Here is a 19614-nt window from a genome sequence, read left to right on the forward strand (position 1 = left end):
AATCCCAGTCGGCCACAGAGAAGGGGGCGCGATGTCGCCACCCAACGCGGGGGGCACGGGAGGCGCAGTGAGGTGGTCAGATCGCTAACATCTGCAGCTTGTGCCTGAGCGGGTTTCAACGAGAGCCCCCCAGGAGCACACGGTCTCCTGCCTTCACTCCAGAGCTCACAGAGAGGGGAGCACGGCCGGGAGGCCAGCAGCGCGCTTAGGAGCAGGCGCTGGGCATGCGCACGAGTGCACAGCTCCGCCGCTCCGCCGCTCCCTCGCACCTCCAGCGGATCTCCCGTCACGCCGAGTCTGCTACCAGACGCCGAGGCTTCAGACCCACCACGGGAAACGAGAGCAGGACAAAGTGTCACTGCGGAAAGAGCGTTTTACAGAACGCTGGACTTGGCAAAAAAGTGGAGTGTTCCCAACACGGCCAAGAAAAAATCGCGATGGTGATGCCGATGTGTAAGAAATAAGGAGCCCCGAGGAGAGGCAGCGTGCCCTGAAAGCTGGGTCTGGGGGCCCCTCAGCCCCACACTGAGGACGAGCCCGCGAGCCTGCCTGCTTCACCCTCGAGGCCCCTTCTCACAGTCTTTGCGAACCGGCTAATCCGCGGAGTGACGGACACCACCACGTCCCAAGAATTAACGGGAGCGAAAGACGGGAGCGTCACTGATCAGAAGGAAGCGGTCATTAGCACAGAGGAACCGAATCACAGCACGTGGTGAGACGGGGAAAGACACGGACACAGTACCTCACGGCCCACATAGGAGCTGTTGTTCTCAAACAGGACGGCCACGTAACGGCCATCGCGACTGTCCAGGAGAGAAAGGACGTCACTGGGCCTTTCAAGAGAAACAAAGAGGCTTTCAGTGCTCCCGCGAACAGCGAGGCAGCCATCATACGCCAGCACCCACATCACTTAATACAAATCCGTATTTTACAACATGAAATTCAAGTCCTGACGTTCACTTTGCACACAAGTACGCACCGAGCGGGGTCCAGAGGCGGGCACGCGGGAGGCCTGTCTCCGTCCGTGTGGTTCTGCAGGAAGTCGATCATCGTCCGCCTCACGGTCTGCAGCTCTCGGTCGGGCCCTGCGGGGAGACACGCCATCGTCACTGCTACGTTGGCCCTGCAGAGCACGGCCCCACAGAGCGCCACCGCCCCAGGACCCCGGGAGGCACGGCACGGACACGGGCAGGACGCACTGACGGCCGTCAACAGACCGCGGTGTGCACACAACAGACCACACGGCGACCGGCGTGGGAACAAACGGGCACCGGGGGCCAATCTCACACAGAGCACGGAGACGGAGGCCAGGGAAGCCTCGCCGTCGCCGCGGACGGAACGGTTGTGCCCCGGAGCCTGACCCGGGCACCGGCTCTCCGGCGGCTCGCTCGTAAAACACACTAGGTGAGCGTGTGCTTCGTGAACGTCTCCAAACATTTTCTGAGTAAAAGGATTTACTTAAAAAAAGGTTTCACTGTCAAATTTAACTAGGAACGCCAAACACAGAATAAAAAATCGTTGCCGAAGCTACAGATGTTTGAGCTCTTCAAGAAAAGGCGGTCAGAGGCGCTGAGGCAGGTCCGCTCAAGCTGGGGTGGGGGCCACAGAGCCCGTCGCATGGGCTCTGCCTCCTGAGACCACCTCCGCTCTAACGGGTTTATGAGGCGACGCTGACGGTGAAACATAAGGCTTGGCCTTACCTTTAAAATTTTCTCCAGTGGTAAAGTCCTTCGTAAACGCCTTGAAATACTAAGAGGAAAACACAGAACAAGTAAGAAACAGCCTGAGCTGGTGTGTGTGCAAATGCTGACTCATCAAAGCAAGAAGAGGGCCATCCTCTTAGAGACTGAGCTTTAGTAAGCAGCTCCGGGCGGAGAAGGAGCCGCCATTTCTAGGCGTGTCTGCCGACCTCGGTGTTTCCGAGCAGACTCGCCGCGGGGGTACCGCCCCTCGGAGTCCTGCCATCTACGCTTTCTGACCCAACACGGCTGGACGCCAGACCGCATAGCAGGCGCTTTCCCTGACTCCCGGCATCAAGACGCGTCCTAACGGTCGGCTCGAGTCACGAACGACTTACAGGGAGGGTGACAGATACGACGGAATACCTTGAAGCAGAAGAAAAGAAACTGTTAAAATTAAAAACCTTCTGGGGCGCCTGGGTGGCACAGCGGTTAAGCGTCTGCCTTCGGCTCAGGGCGTGATCCCGGCGTTATGGGATCGAGCCCCACATCAGGCTCCTCCGCTATGAGCCTGCTTCTTCCTCTCCCACTCCCCTGCTTGTGTTCCCTCTCTAGCTGGCTGTCTCTCTCTCTGTCAAATAAATAAATAAAATCTTTAAAAAAAAAAAAATTAAAAACCTTCTTCGCTAGAAGAGACGCTGAAGAAGGTGAGAACTGCAACCTGGGTGAGGATACTGTCAGTTCTCACAACTGAAAGGCCGGCGTCAAGGAGGCTCACAGGGCTCCTGTCCATCAGTTAAGGGAACTGCAAAAACCCAAGAGCGAGACTGGCAAACGGAAGGAGCAGATGGGGGTGACACGGGGCCCGTGGACAGAAGACGTGGCCGCAGTCACACAGGGAGGCGTTCTTAGGGGACCGAAGCCACTGCCAAGGCTGCGGGTGCTCTGGGCAACACCTGTTCAGCACGAGACAAGGCCTGGAGCTCACACCCAGCACAACGCCCTGTGTGCGCGGCTGAAACAAAACAAGACTCAGACAAGACAGCCGAGGGTGAGCTCCGCACAGCTCCAGAGGAGCGTCCCTGGGTGGGGAGGCGAGCACTGGGCCCCAAGCCGCACGGAGCACAGGCTTTTGGGAAGACTGGGGGCCAAGCTTCCTCCGAGGGTGCATGTTTTCTGGGATGTAAACACCATCCCGATACACCCGTGTGCCGGCACGGGACCGCACGCGTGCACACACGTGCACACACACCCTCTACACGCTTCTTCAGAATCTTCTCAACACATCTGTTTACTCTCCGCCCCCAGTGGAAAAAACGGGTAAACCCTGCCTGCAGGGCCACGGGCAGGCCACCCATCAGGCGTCACTCTGACAACCTGACCCACCATATACACGGTGCGCCAAGGGGCGCTGAGCCTGACACGGGCCACACACGCAGGGCAGCGGGGCTCTGATGGCAGCTCCTGAGCAGGCCCACGCCTGCAGACCTCACCCGCTCCTGCACGAACAGCCCCCCACCCCCAGCAACATGCACAACCCAAGATGGCGGAAGGCGAGGGGTGACCCTGTGCAAACAAGTTCCTGCTGAGTCCCAAGTCACAAGCCCCCCGTGCCCGAGTGTAGGAGTTACACACGCGGTGAATCTCGCAGGAAGGCACCCCTCGGGTGGAAGGGGAGGAGAGACGGGGTGGTAGAAGAGCGGGCAGGGGGGCTCACCCGGAAGGTGGGGTAGAAGTGGATGTCGTAGGCTCGGCACACCTCGTGGTTCTCCTCCTCCGCGCAATCCAGGGCAGCGACGCGGATGGCAGCAGCCCAGTCTGAAAAGCAGGAGTGCAACCTTCAGTGTGGCTCTGGGCCCGCATCCACATGGGCCACCGGCCCACGCCCCCCCTCAGGCCATGGATCCGGCCCTCGCGTGCACGGAGCGTTCCTGCGGCAGGCTGGGAGAGGGGAACAAGGCCTCCACAGGCTGGAGGAGTCTCCCATCCTGGACAACACGGCGAACGGACTTCCGCTGAGCGCGCAAGCCGCCCCGGCTCCGCCCCGAGCACAGCCCTGCCGGACGGAAGCTGCCGCGTGCGGGCCTTCCGTCAGGCCGCCGACAGAGCGCCTGCGGATGGAGAGGCCTGGCTGGGCACGTTCAGCGACGACACTCCCGGGCCCTCGTGCAAATGACAAGCCGCAGCCGCAGCGTCTGAGCAGCGGTCTTTCTGGGAAGCGGTTTCTACTCTCCCCCAGACCCTTGAACGCGGTCGCCGGTCCTGGGAGTAGAACAGGAGCAGTTTTAATATATATTTTGTCTATCTTTAAAGGTCTTATGGGAATGTCGCCACATGTGAATACCACGGAGGTCATACCAGCTCCGGCCAGGCGGCTCGCTCCCTCCAAACCCCCACCCGCTTCTGGAACTGTCCCGCCGCCAGGTCACAGCCAGCGGTGGCCACGCTCCCACCGAGTCTCTGTCTCTCTCTCACACACACACACACGCACACACATACACACACTCTTCTCAGGGTTCACCTCTCCCTAAGTTTCGCTGGTCAGGAGGCTGCGACTGGCCGTGTGTCTTCTCATCTCAGCTCCTCGACCCCCCGCCCTTCCTGTCGGAGACCCTGGGTCCTCCCACCATCGGGGCTGTGCTGACCGCACCTCTGCCCCTCAGCTCCCGCAGCCCGTGTGCACCTGCACGGAGACTCAAGTCTGACCCTTTAGGGAGATGGCTTCCCCGCTGGCGCCGTGCGCTTCTGCAAGGCGGTGGGGGGCTCTGGCTCCCTCCCTTCCGACAGCCCCCCCACCCCAAACGTGCTAAACTCCCCAAGGGCGGCGCGTCATCTCACCCCTGCATCAGGTGTGGGCAGAACACGCGTGCACAGACGAGCCTGGCGCACGGCAGCTCGGAGCCGCGGTGTGCGCGGGCAGACAAGCGCTTGGCTTGGCCCTGTGGTCGCCAGTCCCTAGAACGTTCTGGTTAATACCGCCAAACACCTCCTGGCTCCTTAGGGGACAGCCCGAGGAAGCAGGACAGAAAAGCCCCAGGCGGGACTTACTGGCCTGGAGGCACAGGGCCAGTCCAGGGGGGTGGGCAGGTCTGCTCCTGGTCCCCCGCAGCCCAGGGAGTACGGCGTGGGGGCTCACATGTGTCTCACTGAGACACCACGGAGGCCCGTGCTGCCGTGTGTCCTGACAGGACACCACTGGTCTAAAGCAGTAATCTGGCTAAAAAGCACATCGTGCGAGTTTGGGGTATGATCCTGAACTTCAGAGGTTACATTACACACATGCCCGGGAGGAGAGAAAACACCGGCCGTGACGAGATCCCGTCCCACACGAGCACTTCTAGACGCTGCCAAGTCCGTGGCAGCCAGTTTCCCAACTAACGCACCACTTGTGCTCAAAAACCCTCGCCTTCCTCCTCTGTCCTTACAAAAACATTGGCCAAAATCAACGCAATGGGAAGAATCAAGTGAAGAAAAGCCACAGCTGGCTTCCACCACCAATGACCAAATATTGTTCCGCTCATGTCGCTTCCCTGAAACCAATTCCTGTCCCGAGGCCATTTCAGACAGCTCGAAAGAAGAATCACAGAACCTTCCTGAACCACAGGTCACATCTTTCCGGAGGCTCGAATTACACGGCACTAAGGAAGAACAGTTAATACTCTCATCCAATTAGTGCAGCAGATGGCCCAGAGCGTGCAGCTCAGCGCGGTGCCAGGGGTGCCCTCCATGGCGGCGGTGCACCCCCCCCGCACGCGGTGCCCTCCACGGCGGTGGACCCCTCCCCGCACGCGGCTCCCTCCCACGGCAGCAGCCCCCCACCCCCCACGGGGTGCCCCCCCTGCACGCGGTGCCCTCCACGGTGGCAGACACACCCTTGCACATGCAGCGCCCTCCATGGCGGCAGCCCCCCCCATGTGGGGCACCCCATGGCAGCAGTCCCCCACTCTCCATGGCGGTGGCCCCCCACCCTGCACGCAGCGCCCTCCACCGTGGCTCCCACTGCCCTGCAGGGGCAGCCTTTACCAGCCTGTCATCCTCGCTTCTCTTCCTATTCATCTTGCCGAAGCGCCGTCCCTGCCTCACAAACACAGGGTTTCGCTGTTTACTGGGAATTTCCATGACACACCGTCATTTCGTGCTTAAAATAATAAAAGCACCCACTGCCCAGAAAAAGTATGTAAGAAAATGAAGAACTGCCCCAAGAGCTGACACTGAGCATTTGGTACAATCACGTCGAATAATCAAGCCAGACAAGGAACAGGGAAAAACGGAAGGAATGCGCTCCAAGGCGTCCCTGTGGTTTGGTTTTCATGGTGGGACTTGGTCTGACTTCCTTGTTTTTCAGATTCTTCTTACTAAGCGTGTCTCACACACAGAAGCAAACGCACACCCCCCCCCCCTCAGTCCGCAGGGTCCTGGCGGACACCACGTCTTGTGTCGGTTTCTACCTACCTGGAGTCCCCGGTGTAAAGAGGCTCCCAACAGCACCCCGCAGAACACACACACCAGGTCAGGACGCTGCAGGTGACAATGACGCTGAATCAGACCCGACCCGAGGCCACCTCCTGAGTCTCACACGGCACGAGAAGACAGAGGGAACACGCTGGCTTCCCACATGGAGGTAAGGACAGCTGTCAGCCTGGCCATCCGCACCCCGGTAACCCCAAAGGCAGGATCGGGAGCTGCTGTGCCCCCGAGAACTAGAGGCTGTCCGACGCTCCGGCACCCACACCCTGGGCTCAGCCTGCAGCCCCCCATCAGAGTAAGGCCTTGAAACCAGCCCCTGGCCCCCGCGCCCCCTCTGCAGCCACCGCCCCACCGTGACTCTGTGGCTTGGCAGTCACGTCCACATGCCCGGCTCTGAGCACACGCAGGACAAAGTCTACGGCCCCGGGCAGCAGCCAGCAGCCGGCCCGCAACCCCTCCAAACCTACGGTGCAGACTGGGCCGCTCTCTTCCCAGGTCGACGTCCCCAGGCCCCAATATCTGCCAGCTGTGCCCACCTACTGAGCTTCCATGATAAGAAAGAAAATGTCCTGATCTGGACTGAAAATGTGATTCTTCAAATTCTAACCTTGGTTGGAAAGGGCCCCCGGAGGGTTGCCTAGCCCCCAGCAAGGCATGCACATCTGCAGGCGAGATCACTTCCGGTGTGTCCGCAGAAAATTCCAGATGGAGAACCTCGATGCACATTTCATCAGCTGACTTGCACCCTCATCTCTTCCTCAGTCATTCCTCCCCTCAAGCCACAGACAAGCACGCTGCTGCCCAGACCTTTGCACCCGCTCTTCCCTGGGTGGAACACGTTTTCCTCTGACTTGTACTTGCTGCTTTATTCACCAATTTCAACACAACGTCAGCTCCATAGAGGCCTGCCCTGATTCTCTGCCCAGGCACAGCTAAAATGGCAAGAAAAGCTCCCCGCCAGTCTTGCTTCCAAAACAAAGTCAACTACACCGTACTTTACACATCACCTACTGGGGAAGGTGCCGAGTGAGCAGGCAGGGTGTTACAGAGGCAGCGGCTGAGGGTCAGAGAGGCTAAGGAATCTGCCCAGGGCTCAGAATCAGCTTGGCGGTACCACCCCGTCACCCGCCGTCACAGGCACGCGGCACACACACGACAGGAGTGTGCCGACCTGCACCTTCTCCAAGCGCCACCCGTGTCTCCCTTTCTCCTACTACTTCCAGACGAAGACACGCCCTCCTTCAAATCCAGCCCGCTCCCGGCCCTGCAGCGCGCACACGTGCTCCTCTGAACCCCACACGGCCACGTGTGGAACGAATCAACCACTTGACCACTTCCTCAACGACCCCCTGCACGGCGTCTTTCCTTGTTAAACATATAGAAAACCGATTCTTTGGAAAAACAACTTATCCTTGTATTGCCAATGTATTTTCTACCATCTTGCCACCGGACCGTGGCCCTATCCACACAGGCAGGAACCATGTTCAGTCCGCACGGAGCCCCACCCTGAGCTGCAGGGTGCAGCTGAGCCCTGGCGCCCCGTGCAGTGACACAGCAGACTCGCTCCTTCCCGCTCGCGGCACCCCTACGGGGCGCCCTGACCCACACGATGCCGTGTGCTCTGCAAGGACGGCCACGTCACCTCTGCATCTCGTGCGGGACTCAATGTTCTAAAAGCACCCTGATCCGTGTTATCCCATTTAAGCTTCATGCCCAAGCCTGCGATGTGACGGCCACCGCCCCTACTCTACAGGCGAGAGAACTGAGCCCCACAGGGTATGTGAGGGGCACCCAGCACTGTCTCCCCCCCCCCCCCCCGGGGCCTTGGGGCCGCCCCAGCCACGAGGAGCCCTCTGCCCGTGAGCTGTGCCATCCTTTGACTTTGAGACGGGAAACTGTCGCTTAGCGTCACAGAAGCGCCAAGTGGCTAACGTCCTCGCCTACTCTGTTCCTTCCTCTTCGTGACATTCGTGACACAGATAACCTGAGCACTGCTGCACCAGCTGATCTCCATGCAGGGCAAGCCACACACACCTGGCAGACCGCACTGCTGGCTCTGTGCTGACGATGCACCACCCCAGGGGAATGGGGGGCATTCTTCTCTGCCTGACAAAGGGGATGCCTGGGAGGAGAAGCAGGAGACGGCATCGAGGCAGGCCAAGGCAGGAGCCGTCCAGGGCAGAGGCCGACTCCACCCGCCATGCCTCCACGCGGACGGCAGTAAGCTGGGACCAGGCCACAGCCCTGAGAGGACCCTGATCACTTCCCACGGTCTTGGGAGCAAGGCAACGGTCCGGACAGGCCCCCTGCGTTCCTGGCCCTCTGGCCTTGATGTGTTCCACCCCCACCCCGCCCCCAACAGCCACAATGCACGTCCTCTGACGTTCTTCTAAGGTCACGTCCCAGCGTGTCCTGGCCTCTGCTCCCTTTACTGATCTGGTTCCCATAGGCCTTCCAGGTGTCCCCGGAGGGGCCTGTCCTGTCCCAGCACCAGCAAGCCCATCTGGAGCAGAGACAGGACAGGCAGTACTGGATGACATGAGGACACCCGTCTGCAGGCAGATCGTGCAGCCCATGGCCTGCTCTGCCTCTTACCAGGTTTGGAGATCTGGGCAACTCACAGTCTCTGCGCCTCAGCCGCCCCGCCGGTAAGACAGAGAGGCCAGATAACATCTCCCCTCTGAGGGGCTGTGCGGGCAGATGGGCTGACAACCACGCATCCGGCTCACGGCGAGGCCAGTGACCGGCCGCTGCTGGAGTGTGTTCTTTTTTTTTTTTTTTTTTAAAGATTTTTTATTTATTTGACAGAGATAGAGACAGCCAGCGAGAGAGGGAACACAAGCAGGGGGAGTGGGAGAGGAAGAAGCAGGCTCATAGCGGAAGAGCCTGATGTGGGGCTCGATCCCACAACGCCGGGATCACGCCCTGAGCCGAAGGCAGACGCTTAACCGCTGTGCCACCCAGGCGCCCCACTGGAGTGTGTTCTGAGCACTCACCAGTGGGCGGCAGGGATGCCACGCTCACGCAGGCCCATGGCAAACTCCCGGTGACCCCGGGAACTGCCGTCCTCCCGGACGCTGGGGACTGACCAGGGTCCCAGAGGCGGGGATGGGAGGGGAGACAGCCCCAGGTGGAGCCCAGCAGGCAGCAGGGGTATGGCCAGCACCAGTGGCTCTGGAGTCAGGGGCTGGGCCAGGCCTGTGAGGCTGTGGGTCTCGGGAGGGACTCAGACACACCTGCAGGGTGAGGAGTGAATGACGTCACTCTAACCAGTGTGGGGTCCTGGTAGCAGGAAGACCACAGCGTGGTTGCCACCCCCATCCTGGTGCCCAGGAATACCCAGGCAAGGCAGCCTTCCTTGGGCTCTGGCAGCAACAGTGAACAAGGTGGAGACAGTACCTGGGTTCTGAGTAGACAGAGCATCCTGACCCAGCCTGTACCCCACAGCTGGTCCAACGTTCACATTCGGCCACCACTCGCGGGCCCCACAGACTTTGGAGGAACTGGGCACAGGTCATCGGCACAGTAGCAACGTTGCCCCTCAGAGTCCCTGGGGGGTTAGGGCCAGGCTGGAGGCTGGCTGACCATCGCGTGTTGAGCCCCTGAGCCCTCCCTGCACACCCCACCCGGCCCAGGCACCACACATCCCCTGCCTACTTGCCGTCTCCACTCGCCTGTCCCAGGCACAACCTCCCAAAAGGCAACGGGAGGAGGCCCCTTGGTCCTGCACCTCCCTGCCCCCTGGAAGCGGGGAGCCAGCTCTCCTCCCGGGGTGCTGGCTGCTTTCCCAGCTGAGGAGCGGCCGGGCTTGGGGGAAGTGCACGGTCAGGGCTGCGGTCGCCACTACGGGGAAACCGGAGGTGGTCCAGGCTGCCGTCACCACCTCTGGCTTTTCAGCCTCCAAAGCTCCTTGAGCCCCCCCGGGCACCCGGGAGGTGGGCCCTGCCTTGTGAAACAGGGCACAACTACTGGTGGCTTAAAAAAGAAAAAGATAAAGGAAAACCTTGATTTCCCTGGGCTTCAACCAACTGCCTGTTCTCATCCCAACGGGGGAAGGGCCGGAGCTGCAGTGCTGCCCAAGGAGCGAGGGCACTCGCGGGCCGGCAGCTGCTGAGCTGCTCTGCAGGGGTGCCGAGAAAACCTCGGGCACAGCAGGCTTCCCTCTGCCATCCCTGAGAAACCAGACACTTGGTAACTTCAGCAGTGTGAGGGCTCTAGACACCGCACCCACCGCAGCCTGTGGCAGGGCCTAATTTCCAAAACGCTAGAGGCATGACTCGCACAAACGCAGGACGAACGGGCATCAGAGCTGTTCCCGACCTGAGCACTGAAGGAGCGGGTCAGGGGCGCGGACAGAGTACCTGGCCCGCCAGAACAGCAGCTCTAAGACAAAGCTGGCTACCGCCCAGCAGGGCAGGAAGCCCCAGACTGTGGGGGTGCCCTTTTCCACCAGATGGAAACTCTCTGTTCCTTCACCAGATGAGGTGTGTGAGCCACTGTGCGCCTCCGAGCCAGGGCCCTTTACCAACAGTGAGCACGCCAGGTCCAACATCGGTGCAGTCCCTGGAAAACTAGCTGCCGGCGGAGCCCGTGACACAAGGCCCGATGACACGGAGAGGACACACCAGCCCTCTTTCTTCACAGCTCCAGGCTTTAAATAATGTCTCATAATGGCAGGATGTAGAAGAAAACTAGCCCAGCATGGAAAGTGGCCCAGGGCAGGGACATCGCTGTGCCCTGGAAACACATGCCAGAAATCCCATGCCTGCGGGGCTCCCAGGAGGGAAGACATCTCGCTTGGTGAGCTTTGACCAAAAATCATCTATCCCAAAACGTAGTCCTGCCTAGAACCCAGTCTTTCCTCTTGTTCACAAACTTAAAGGGTCTACTCCAAAACTCCGGCGCTGCCGCGGAGAGACAAGCGTCACTGCCCCTAAGGTTCCTCCCGCCCAGATCCCCACACCCAGGTCCAGCCCTGGGGGGGCTCGCTCGCATCGTCCCAGTCTGACCCTGCTCAGTCTCTGGCCCTCGGGGCTCCAGGGAGCAGCCAGAGATTTTTTAAACATAGAAACCAGGTCATGTGACCGCCTGGTTAAGGCTGCTCTTCCTTCCTGATGTTCATCCAGCCTACAAGCCTAGAGTCATGGCTCCACCTGCCGCCTGAGCCATCGGAACCTCCCCAGTTCTCCGCCGGATAGCCACGGAGCCCTATCGGTCCTCTGGACGCCCGCCGTCCTGCCTGTCTCAGGCCGTGGCACTGGCTGGGACGTGCCCCGCATCTTCTGAGCCTCACACGCCACCCGGTGCCAATCCAATCATTCGGTTTATTTCCTAGGACTTACGACCTATGATTAGCCTCATTTTCTGTGTGTTTCTGGTCACTGTCTGTCCTTTCCTCTGAGGCACAGGCTCCACCTGGGTCTTGCCTGTCCTGTTCACTGTTACTCGCACCTACCAGAGCCACACAGAACGTACTCGGTACAAGTTCCAACATGCAGCATCAATGCGGGGCAGACATCAAATTCTACTTCCGCAGGGAGCACACTGGAGCACGGATGGGGCGAGGACAGTGCCACGTGCCAGCGCATGGAGGCAGCCGCCCGCCCTGGCTTCTCGGGACTCCCGTCCTCAGGCGTGTCTGCAGTGCTCCCCTCCAGACACAGCACGCCCGCTTGCTCGAACCTGGCCCGGCTGGCTGCGTGGGGGGCGGGCTGACACCTCACCAGGCCTTTGTCTGTCTTGGAAAGGAAGCCTGCCTGTGCTATGCGGGAAGGCTTGTGAGGGAAGCAGATGAGAGAGAATTTCGGTTACAGAGACACCAGCAGTCACTGCACTGGCAGATGGGAGGCATTCAGGGAAACACAAAAGAGACGGAGTCCATTTTACCAAATAAAATGCAAACTATTTCAAAGGTTTAGCTTCGGGGTATGTGCCTCATTCAACTTGTGCCCCCTCCTCCTGCCTTCCCACCTGTCTAGATCCCACCACACAAAGGACAGACACACTCCAAACTGAATGCAAACTGCCTGCTTGGGCGACGAAGTCAGGCCACCCCCAACCAAACCCGGGGGAAAGGGGACCCACTGAGAGGCACTGAGGCCTCCAGGGGCATCCACAGGAGGAGTCCGCAAGCCACGCTCTGCTCTGCTCCCAAGCTGGCCCATTTTCAGTACCACAGGCTAAAAAAATACCTGTCAGGCTTCCGCTTCTATGTAACAGCAAACGGAAATTTATTTCAAGTTTACCCTTCAAGCAACTCTATTCTTGACCTACAGGATTAAACCTCGTACCACTACTTGCCAAGTTCTAATAAAACGTCTTTATAAGTCTGATTTGTAGGCAAGCATCAATTTGTCCTAGAAAAGGATTACAGTCTGGAGTCATTCCCCTCCGGGGTGGAAGTGGGAGCAAGAGCAGGGTCGTCTGGAAGGCAGAGCTGCCTGGGGGTTTCTCCCTCCTGGTGGTCAGGGTGGTGGGGTCTGCATGTTCCCACCACTGGAGGACGCTCTTTCCCCCTGTGCTGGCCCCTTCCTGCTTGAACAAGGTCTTTTCAGGCTCCAAGTTCAAGTGCAAATTTACGCTATACAGGCCCAGGTAGGGGCGCCTGGGCTCCTTCAGTGGAGCGTCAGACTTGTGATCTCAGCTCAGGTCATGATCTCAGGGTCGTGAGTTCAAGCCCCGTGCCCGTGTTGGGCTCTGCGCTGGGAAAGGAGCCTACTTAAAAAAAAAAAGATATGAGCCTGGGTAGAAATTAAGCCCACACCGTGACGAGCAGAGGCCCACACAAGTTATCTAGAACTTCTTGGAGGTGGCTGGAGAGTCCTGGTGCACTTGGCTCAGTGTCCTCCCGAGCGGAGGCAGGGTCTCCCTGGTGCTCCCACCCCAGCACTGGGTGCAGTGGGGTTAAACTAGCTCTACGCATAGTCCGGGGCAGCCGTTCCAGAGCCCTTGATGGGCCATAGCCTTCCCCGACGCGAGCGTCTCTCCTGCTGAACTGCTGAGGCCTCGCGACACTGCCACGGGAGAAAGGAAAAGCCCCAGTCCCCCTGCTCGTCTTCCCGGCACCCTGAACACCTGGGTTCTTGCACTTGGCATCACTCAGCTTGGCGGTGCCACAGTGGTGCTCCTCTGGCCACGGTTATCACAGAATCTGGGTCTCAGGGGCATGTCTCACTCGGGCTAACCATAGCTACCTGGGCAGGAGGTGGGGGGCGCAATAGGCTTTCCTGGGCCCATAACAGGTGGATGTTGCCCCTGCCTGCCTCCAACCCTCTGTCCACCCTCTCCAGAGTCCAGGCAGACTACGGGCAGCCTCCTGGGGCTCCCCACCTCGCACACCCCTGCAGGCTCATTGACCAGTCGCTCCAGCTGCCATCGGCACCCCTTCCCCATCAGAGTCACGCCCACCCCCACCCCCCTGCTGGAACGTGGGCCCATGGGGAACACCAAGCGGTCCTAGCTCATCTCCAAGAGGCCTGTGGCCTAGCCAGGTGGGTGGGAAGATCAGCCTAGGTGGTGAGTGAGGAGCTCGAGGGGGACAAGCCGGAGGGAACTCTGGGCAGCAAGACCCAGCACCTGCCTCACGGCCACCACAGAGTGAGCTTTGGGCCCCAGAGCCACACAGCCTGTCGCTCAGCTGTGTGACCCTAAATGAACAACTCAGCCTCACGTGGCCTCCAGCTGTCACCATCCGTGACATGTGTCACACCAACACCCCCGTGCAGGACAGAAGAGAAGGTGTGTGCTGGAAGTGACTGCTCGCCAGGTCTCAGGCTCCCCTTTGAGCCTCACCTAGAATTCCAGGGCCGTTGGAGAATCTGCCCTGCTTCTGCAAGACAGGAGTCAGTGACAGACCCACAAGCACAGACGCTGAGGCCTCAGTAACCCTGACAGCGACACTGAGTTGACCGAAGTTTCCACAGCGATACTTCAGAGACAGCTCAGGGGCCGAAAGAAGAGGTGGCATCACACCACAGCTCCGGGCTAAATGATTTCCAGGAACACAGCAGGGTTTTGTTTCACAAAGGATTGAGAAGTGACAGGCCTAAGCCAGGTCCACATAAACACTGAAACAACGTTTGGCTACACCCAACAGTAGACCTTTTGTTTGTTAAGCCACCTTCTTACAGGAAAAACATTTATTTTCAAAATCTTGAAAATGTCAGTGAAGTGCTGAAGTTCAATCCTTAATCTTTTAGAAAAACAAAGGTACTCCTAAACTGTGCCGCAGACAGGGCCTGCAGAGCTGGGAAGGAGCCCCACCCTCTGCAGACCACCCATCGGGCTTCCGGTCTCTTCTGAGCAAAAGGCAGAGTCGTCGTCCCCCCCCCCCCCCGCGGCAACAGTGGGAGGGACAGCTTGGGCAAACAGTGCTCCCCCCAACCCCTGGAGACATGACCCCAGGCAATCTCCCCAGGGAGCAGAGCCTGTCCCACTTTCCAGAAGCCTTTGAGATGGGGTGGAGGAGTGGTGGATGGGAAAAGCTGGCTGGACACTCTCCATTTCAAGAGGGGTGGTGAGAGGGGCACCTGGGTAGTGCAGTCATTAAGCGTCTGCTTTCGGCTCAGGGCGTGATCCCAGGGTTCTGGAATCGAGCCCCACATCAGGCTCCTCCGCTGGAAGCCTGCTTCTTCCTCTCCCACTCCCCCTGTTTGTGTTCCCTATCTGGCTGGCTGTCTCTCCATCAAATAAATAAATAAAATGTTTTAAAAAAAAAAAAAAGAGGGGTGGTGAGAGGCACCCAAGGGGCCCAGTGCAAGGTCTGTGTGCCCCAGGGACTGGACAGCAATTCACAAGGGACTGATGGGGCCAAAGTGGTGACGGGGGAGGGAAGGCTGTGCTCACAAGGGACCACGGGAGCGATGGGCATGTGCTCCCCTGTGGGTGGCCTCGGGGGTGGGGGGAGGGTGCTTCTTCCCAGTGATTCCATGGGGAGTTAGCTGAAATTAGGCACAAAAAGGGCCCTGTGGTAGATCACATAGGAAGCAAAGGCTTAGACTTAGGGACTCCTTTCCTGAGGAATTCTTGTGTGCGGTGGACATCCACGAGGAGTTCATATGCTGTCTTTCCTGGCGCTCTTTCCCTGCAGGTGTCTCATAGGGCTGGTGTCCCTGAGAACAGTGATCCTACAGACTTGGGGCTTGTGCTGACAGGATGCTGGGCCTCCTGCCCAGTTTCTGACCCAGTGGGCCTGGGTTAGGGCCAACAACGTGTTTCTAGCAAGTCCCCAAGTGATCTCTCTTTGGGGACCCTGAGTGGGCCACTCCCCAGGGCCGAGGGCTCTGCCCAGGTGCCCTGCAGCTGTCCCCACCCTCTTTCAGGCCACAGCTGCTTTTCACTTTCAGCCATATCTCCCTTCCGTCTCAGGCCTTCTTCCTGCCCTGAATTGGACAGCATCCAATCCTCTTAAGGTAACCTTATTTAGCTAAAAGCTGAGTTAATCACACCATTAGGTATGGATTTTACCACTCTTCATTTCTAGAAGAAACCTTCCTTTCAAGTTCCAGGGACAATTTTCCAGGCTCCTTATGTGCTGGTTCAACAACAGAATAATTTGCAATGTTCAAATCTGGTTTACTATATTTATGTTTCAGATACTAAATGAGAAAATCAAAATATGCACAAAACAGGCAACAAATATTTTGCCACAGATACTCCCATTTGCATTTACATATCTGCTTCTGCCACTACATAACAAATGACAACTGAAAAGTTCTCTGTGTTATCAAAGTGCTTGCTTGTTCTCAGAGCAAAGGCTTTAAGAGAACCTAATAAGGAGCCCTCTGTCCACCTCCTAGTCTCTGACCTCGGTTCTCCAAACACTGGGGGCTTAAGAAAACGAGATCAAAGAACAAAGCTTTCAGAATCAAGAATCCCAACACCCCTGAGATAAGAGAAGAACGCATCTTAAAGATAATCATTTACAATTTTGCACAAAAACCCTATTTAGGCTTTTAAGAAGTTTATCAATCTGTCTGGTTAGGGGGAAAAAAATCACAAGAGAGGAGGATCGAAGACTTAGAAACAAAAGTGAAGGAAGAAAGTGTAGCAATTTGTTATCCTTCTGCCCACAGAAATACATAATTAGAGGTTAGCTGAGCACCAGCTAAACTCCTGCCAAACCTCACACTTGCTGAGGACAGCTCCGACTTCGGAGCCACTGACGTTCCATTTTAAAGCTCAGCCAGCTGGCGGGGAGGGTCCTGCAGACCACCACCCCCGCCCCCAACTCCCCCGTGCAGGGCCGGCCTAGGGATTGGTCACCAGTGGGCAGCAGGATCGTGCAGTTCGGAGGATGTGCGTCTAGGAACGCTCTGCAGGTCCCGGTCCGCCTCCGCAGAGGTCTCCAGCGCGTCCGGATGTCTAAGTTGCCGGCTCACTTAGAGCATCCACCATATGGTCAGCTACCCAAACCAGGAGAGGGTGGCGGGGGAGGGTTTAAAGGGCAGGGGGCTCGGGAACGGAACGGGGATCTATCTAGGCGCCGAAGCGGGGTGTGCGTCAGCAAACCGAAGGACAAAGGCCCGGACGCGGGGTCTCCCGGCCCCACTTGCGCAGGTCGGGCCGCAACAGGGCTTCTGGTGACTCTGCCTCCAGACCCGCCAACCCGCCGGGCAACCCCCGGGGCCGGCTGCGGGGCTGGCGCACAGGGGTCGCGCGCGGGCGCGCCTCACCTCGCACGTCCCCGGCCAGGGCCCGCCAGGTGGGCGCGTAGCCGATGCAGTGGCCGCACCACGAGGAGTAGAACTGCACGAGCCACGCGGCCGAGCTGTTGGCGGTGGCCCCGCGCACGCTGCCGCTGTCCAGCACCCACACAGCGTCCTCGCCCGCGCGGTACAGCCGCGCCGCGCCGCCCGCCCCGGGGCCCGCCGCCGCCGCCGCCAGCAGCACGAGTAGCGGGGGCAGCCGCCGGGCTCGGGCCGCCGCGGCCGCCGCCGGCGCCGGGGATCCCTGGCTGCGCACAGCCGCTGCCGCCGCCGCCACCTCCGCCCCGGCCGCCGCCATGTTGGGAGTGCCGCGGCGCGCCTGACCTTTCACCCTGGCAACCGGCGTCACGTGCGCCGCGCGCGCCCGCCCCCGCCCCCGAGCGCCCGCCAGGCCCCGCCCCTTCCCAGGATCGCCAGATTTGGCAACTGAAAAGGTCCCGCACCCGAAATGCAAATTTAACGGGACACTGTTAGACTTACAAACGATTGGCTGCTGATTGGAAACTCACTTTTAACGGGGGCCCCTGTGCCTTCTCCGGAAGCCCCAGTGTCTGCTACCCTGAGCTTGACTTTTTAATAGGAGGTCTTAACCCCCTTGGACACGTAGCCTGACGCCCCACAGATTCGGATGTGCTGTGGTGCCCAAGTTTGGGGCTTTCCAGTCGAGCACAGCGGATTTCTCTGCGAGCCTGGGAAAGGCAGCTTCCGTTGTCCCCGGCGCCCGGCGTCCCCCGGATCCGTGTCGGAGCGCGCTGGGGGAAGCCCAGCCCCACGCATGGCGGCAGCCTTCCTGAGCAGAAAGGAGGACTCCCGCGGGGGAGGGCCGGGGGCAGCGCAGCCCCGCAGTGCCTGGCCTGGGGGCTTTAGGAGTCTTCTCTGGGCAGGGGGCCCCTGCTGACCGTTTTCCCACTGGTCGGTTTAGGGACTTTTCTATATAAGGCCGCGGCGCCCAGGACCCGGTGGGCATGGCGCTCTGTCCTAGCTTCCCGGGATCCGGGCCATGGTTTAGCCGCACACACTCTATGTCCAATGTTCTGTGTCTTCTTTAGGCCCCTTGGCGGATTCTGTGCTCAGTGGGTGCTTGCCGGGTTTTCAGCAGGTAGAGCCTGACCCCCCCCAATGCTTGTTGATACGGCCTTGCTTGTGCCCCGCTCCCCCATCACCAGTCGATTCCTCAGCTCCTGTCGCTGAGTTTTTGCTTAGTTCAACAGACCTGGTTTTTAATTTGTATTCGTTATTGTTAACGAATATCAACATTTTCTCGGAACTGTGTAACCAAACAAGAAAGGAAGTGGGTCACAGAGCAGACATGAGTCAGCAACAGTCACTGGCCTGGTCAAATGCTTATATTTCAGGCCTCTTGGCTCTTCTACAGCCCAGGCAGAGGCAGGGCATGTGCAAAGGCCCTGAGGTAGAAGGGGCAAGCACGTTGGAAGAACAGCTGGAGCAGAATGAGCCGGGGAAGAGGGAACCAGAGAACCAGCGGAGAGGAGGTCTGGAGGGGGGGCCTCCATAGCCAGGCTGCCCTCTAGGGCCCTGGCTCTGAAAGCCATGTGGCCACCAGAGGATTTTGAGGAGGGATGTGGTTCTGCCCTTCTGGCTGCCATGTAGGAGGGGGGGAGGTGGGAAGCAGGAGACCAGTGGCGGGCCATCACAGCCCCCCAAGAGATGGTGGGACTCAGGTGAGGGGTGCATGGCAGTGCCAGTGACAGGGTCAGCCTTTGGGAGCATTTTGAAGGTAGAACACATGGTGGATCAAATCCGGAGTGTAGACAGAGGGGTTGTGTCTTCCTGCAGGATTTTGGCCAGAGGAGCTGGTAGAAGGAAGTTGCTCTTGACCGAGCTGCAGACTGGGGAGGAGCGTGGAAACCTGAGCTTGTGTGGGACCTGCCGCTTGTGCTTCCAGGGGTCCCTCCTACTCTGCTGGGGCCCGTGGGAGCCCCTGCGGCTCTCGGGGTGGAGTCCAGCCTCCTCTGGGCCTCCCCCCATCCCGCCTCCGCCCCCTCCACCTTTGATCAGGTAGGCCTCTGCCTGGGAGGCATGGCCACAAAGTCGGGAGACGATGGTTGAGCAAATGGACCAGCAGTCTGATCACCCAGCTGGCGAAGACGGCCAGCCGAGCTCCTGCAGGCCGCCATGCAGGCCCCTCCCAGGAGGGGTTTGACCCTGAATGCGGTCTCAGCCGGCTCGGGCTTCCTAACACAACCCCACAGACCGGCATTTCCTGAATGTCGGACATTCGCTCATCCCAGTTCAGGAGGCTGGACGTTCCAGAGCAGAGTCCACAGGCTCGGCTTCCAGCGAGACCCACTCCCTGGTTTGCGCACAGCCGGCCACCTTCCTGCCATGTCCTCCCGTGGCCTCTCCTCTGTGTGCACTCGTGGACAGAGGGAGAGCGAGCTCTCTGGGGCCTCTTCTCATGAGGGCACTAATGCCAGGGTGGGGCCCCACCACCCTGGCCCCACCCACATGACCCCATCAAACCCTGACCACCTCCCGAAGCTACCTCCCAGCACCAGCACATTGGGGGTTAAGACTTCAACGTAGGAATTCTGGGGAGACACAGTTCAGTCTGCAGCAAACACCCAAAGCCACCTGGAGGGACTGTGCCGTTCCCCTCCCCGGGGTGCAAGTCCCACCATCACAACTCTCCCCCAGGGCTTGCGTGTTCCCATCCAGGTGCTGAGGGAGCCAGAGGGGGGCTTTCTGGGGGGCAGCCAGTGGGGGTGCGTGCTGGCCCCACTGAACTGCCTGTGGGGTTC

At 59.4% G+C, this 19614-nt stretch overlaps 1 protein-coding gene across 1 annotated transcript in view; it reads right to left on the minus strand.

The window, feature by feature from the left end:
- The window catches only part of QSOX2 (quiescin sulfhydryl oxidase 2), a 31503-nt gene extending 14353 nt beyond the window's left edge, over positions 1 to 17150 (minus strand). Inside the window, exons 1-5 of the mRNA XM_026513751.4 lie at positions 16820 to 17150; positions 3397 to 3497; positions 1701 to 1749; positions 980 to 1085; positions 743 to 833 (exon numbers count right to left, since the gene is read on the minus strand). Of these exons, the coding sequence (XP_026369536.1) occupies positions 743 to 833; positions 980 to 1085; positions 1701 to 1749; positions 3397 to 3497; positions 16820 to 17150 (678 nt within the window). The remainder of the gene's footprint in view (positions 1 to 742; positions 834 to 979; positions 1086 to 1700; positions 1750 to 3396; positions 3498 to 16819) is intronic.
- Positions 17151 to 19614: the final 2464 nt, after the last annotated feature.

This window comes from Ursus arctos, unplaced genomic scaffold (assembly GCF_023065955.2).
Source record: "Ursus arctos isolate Adak ecotype North America unplaced genomic scaffold, UrsArc2.0 scaffold_18, whole genome shotgun sequence".
NCBI lineage: Eukaryota > Metazoa > Chordata > Mammalia > Carnivora > Ursidae > Ursus > Ursus arctos.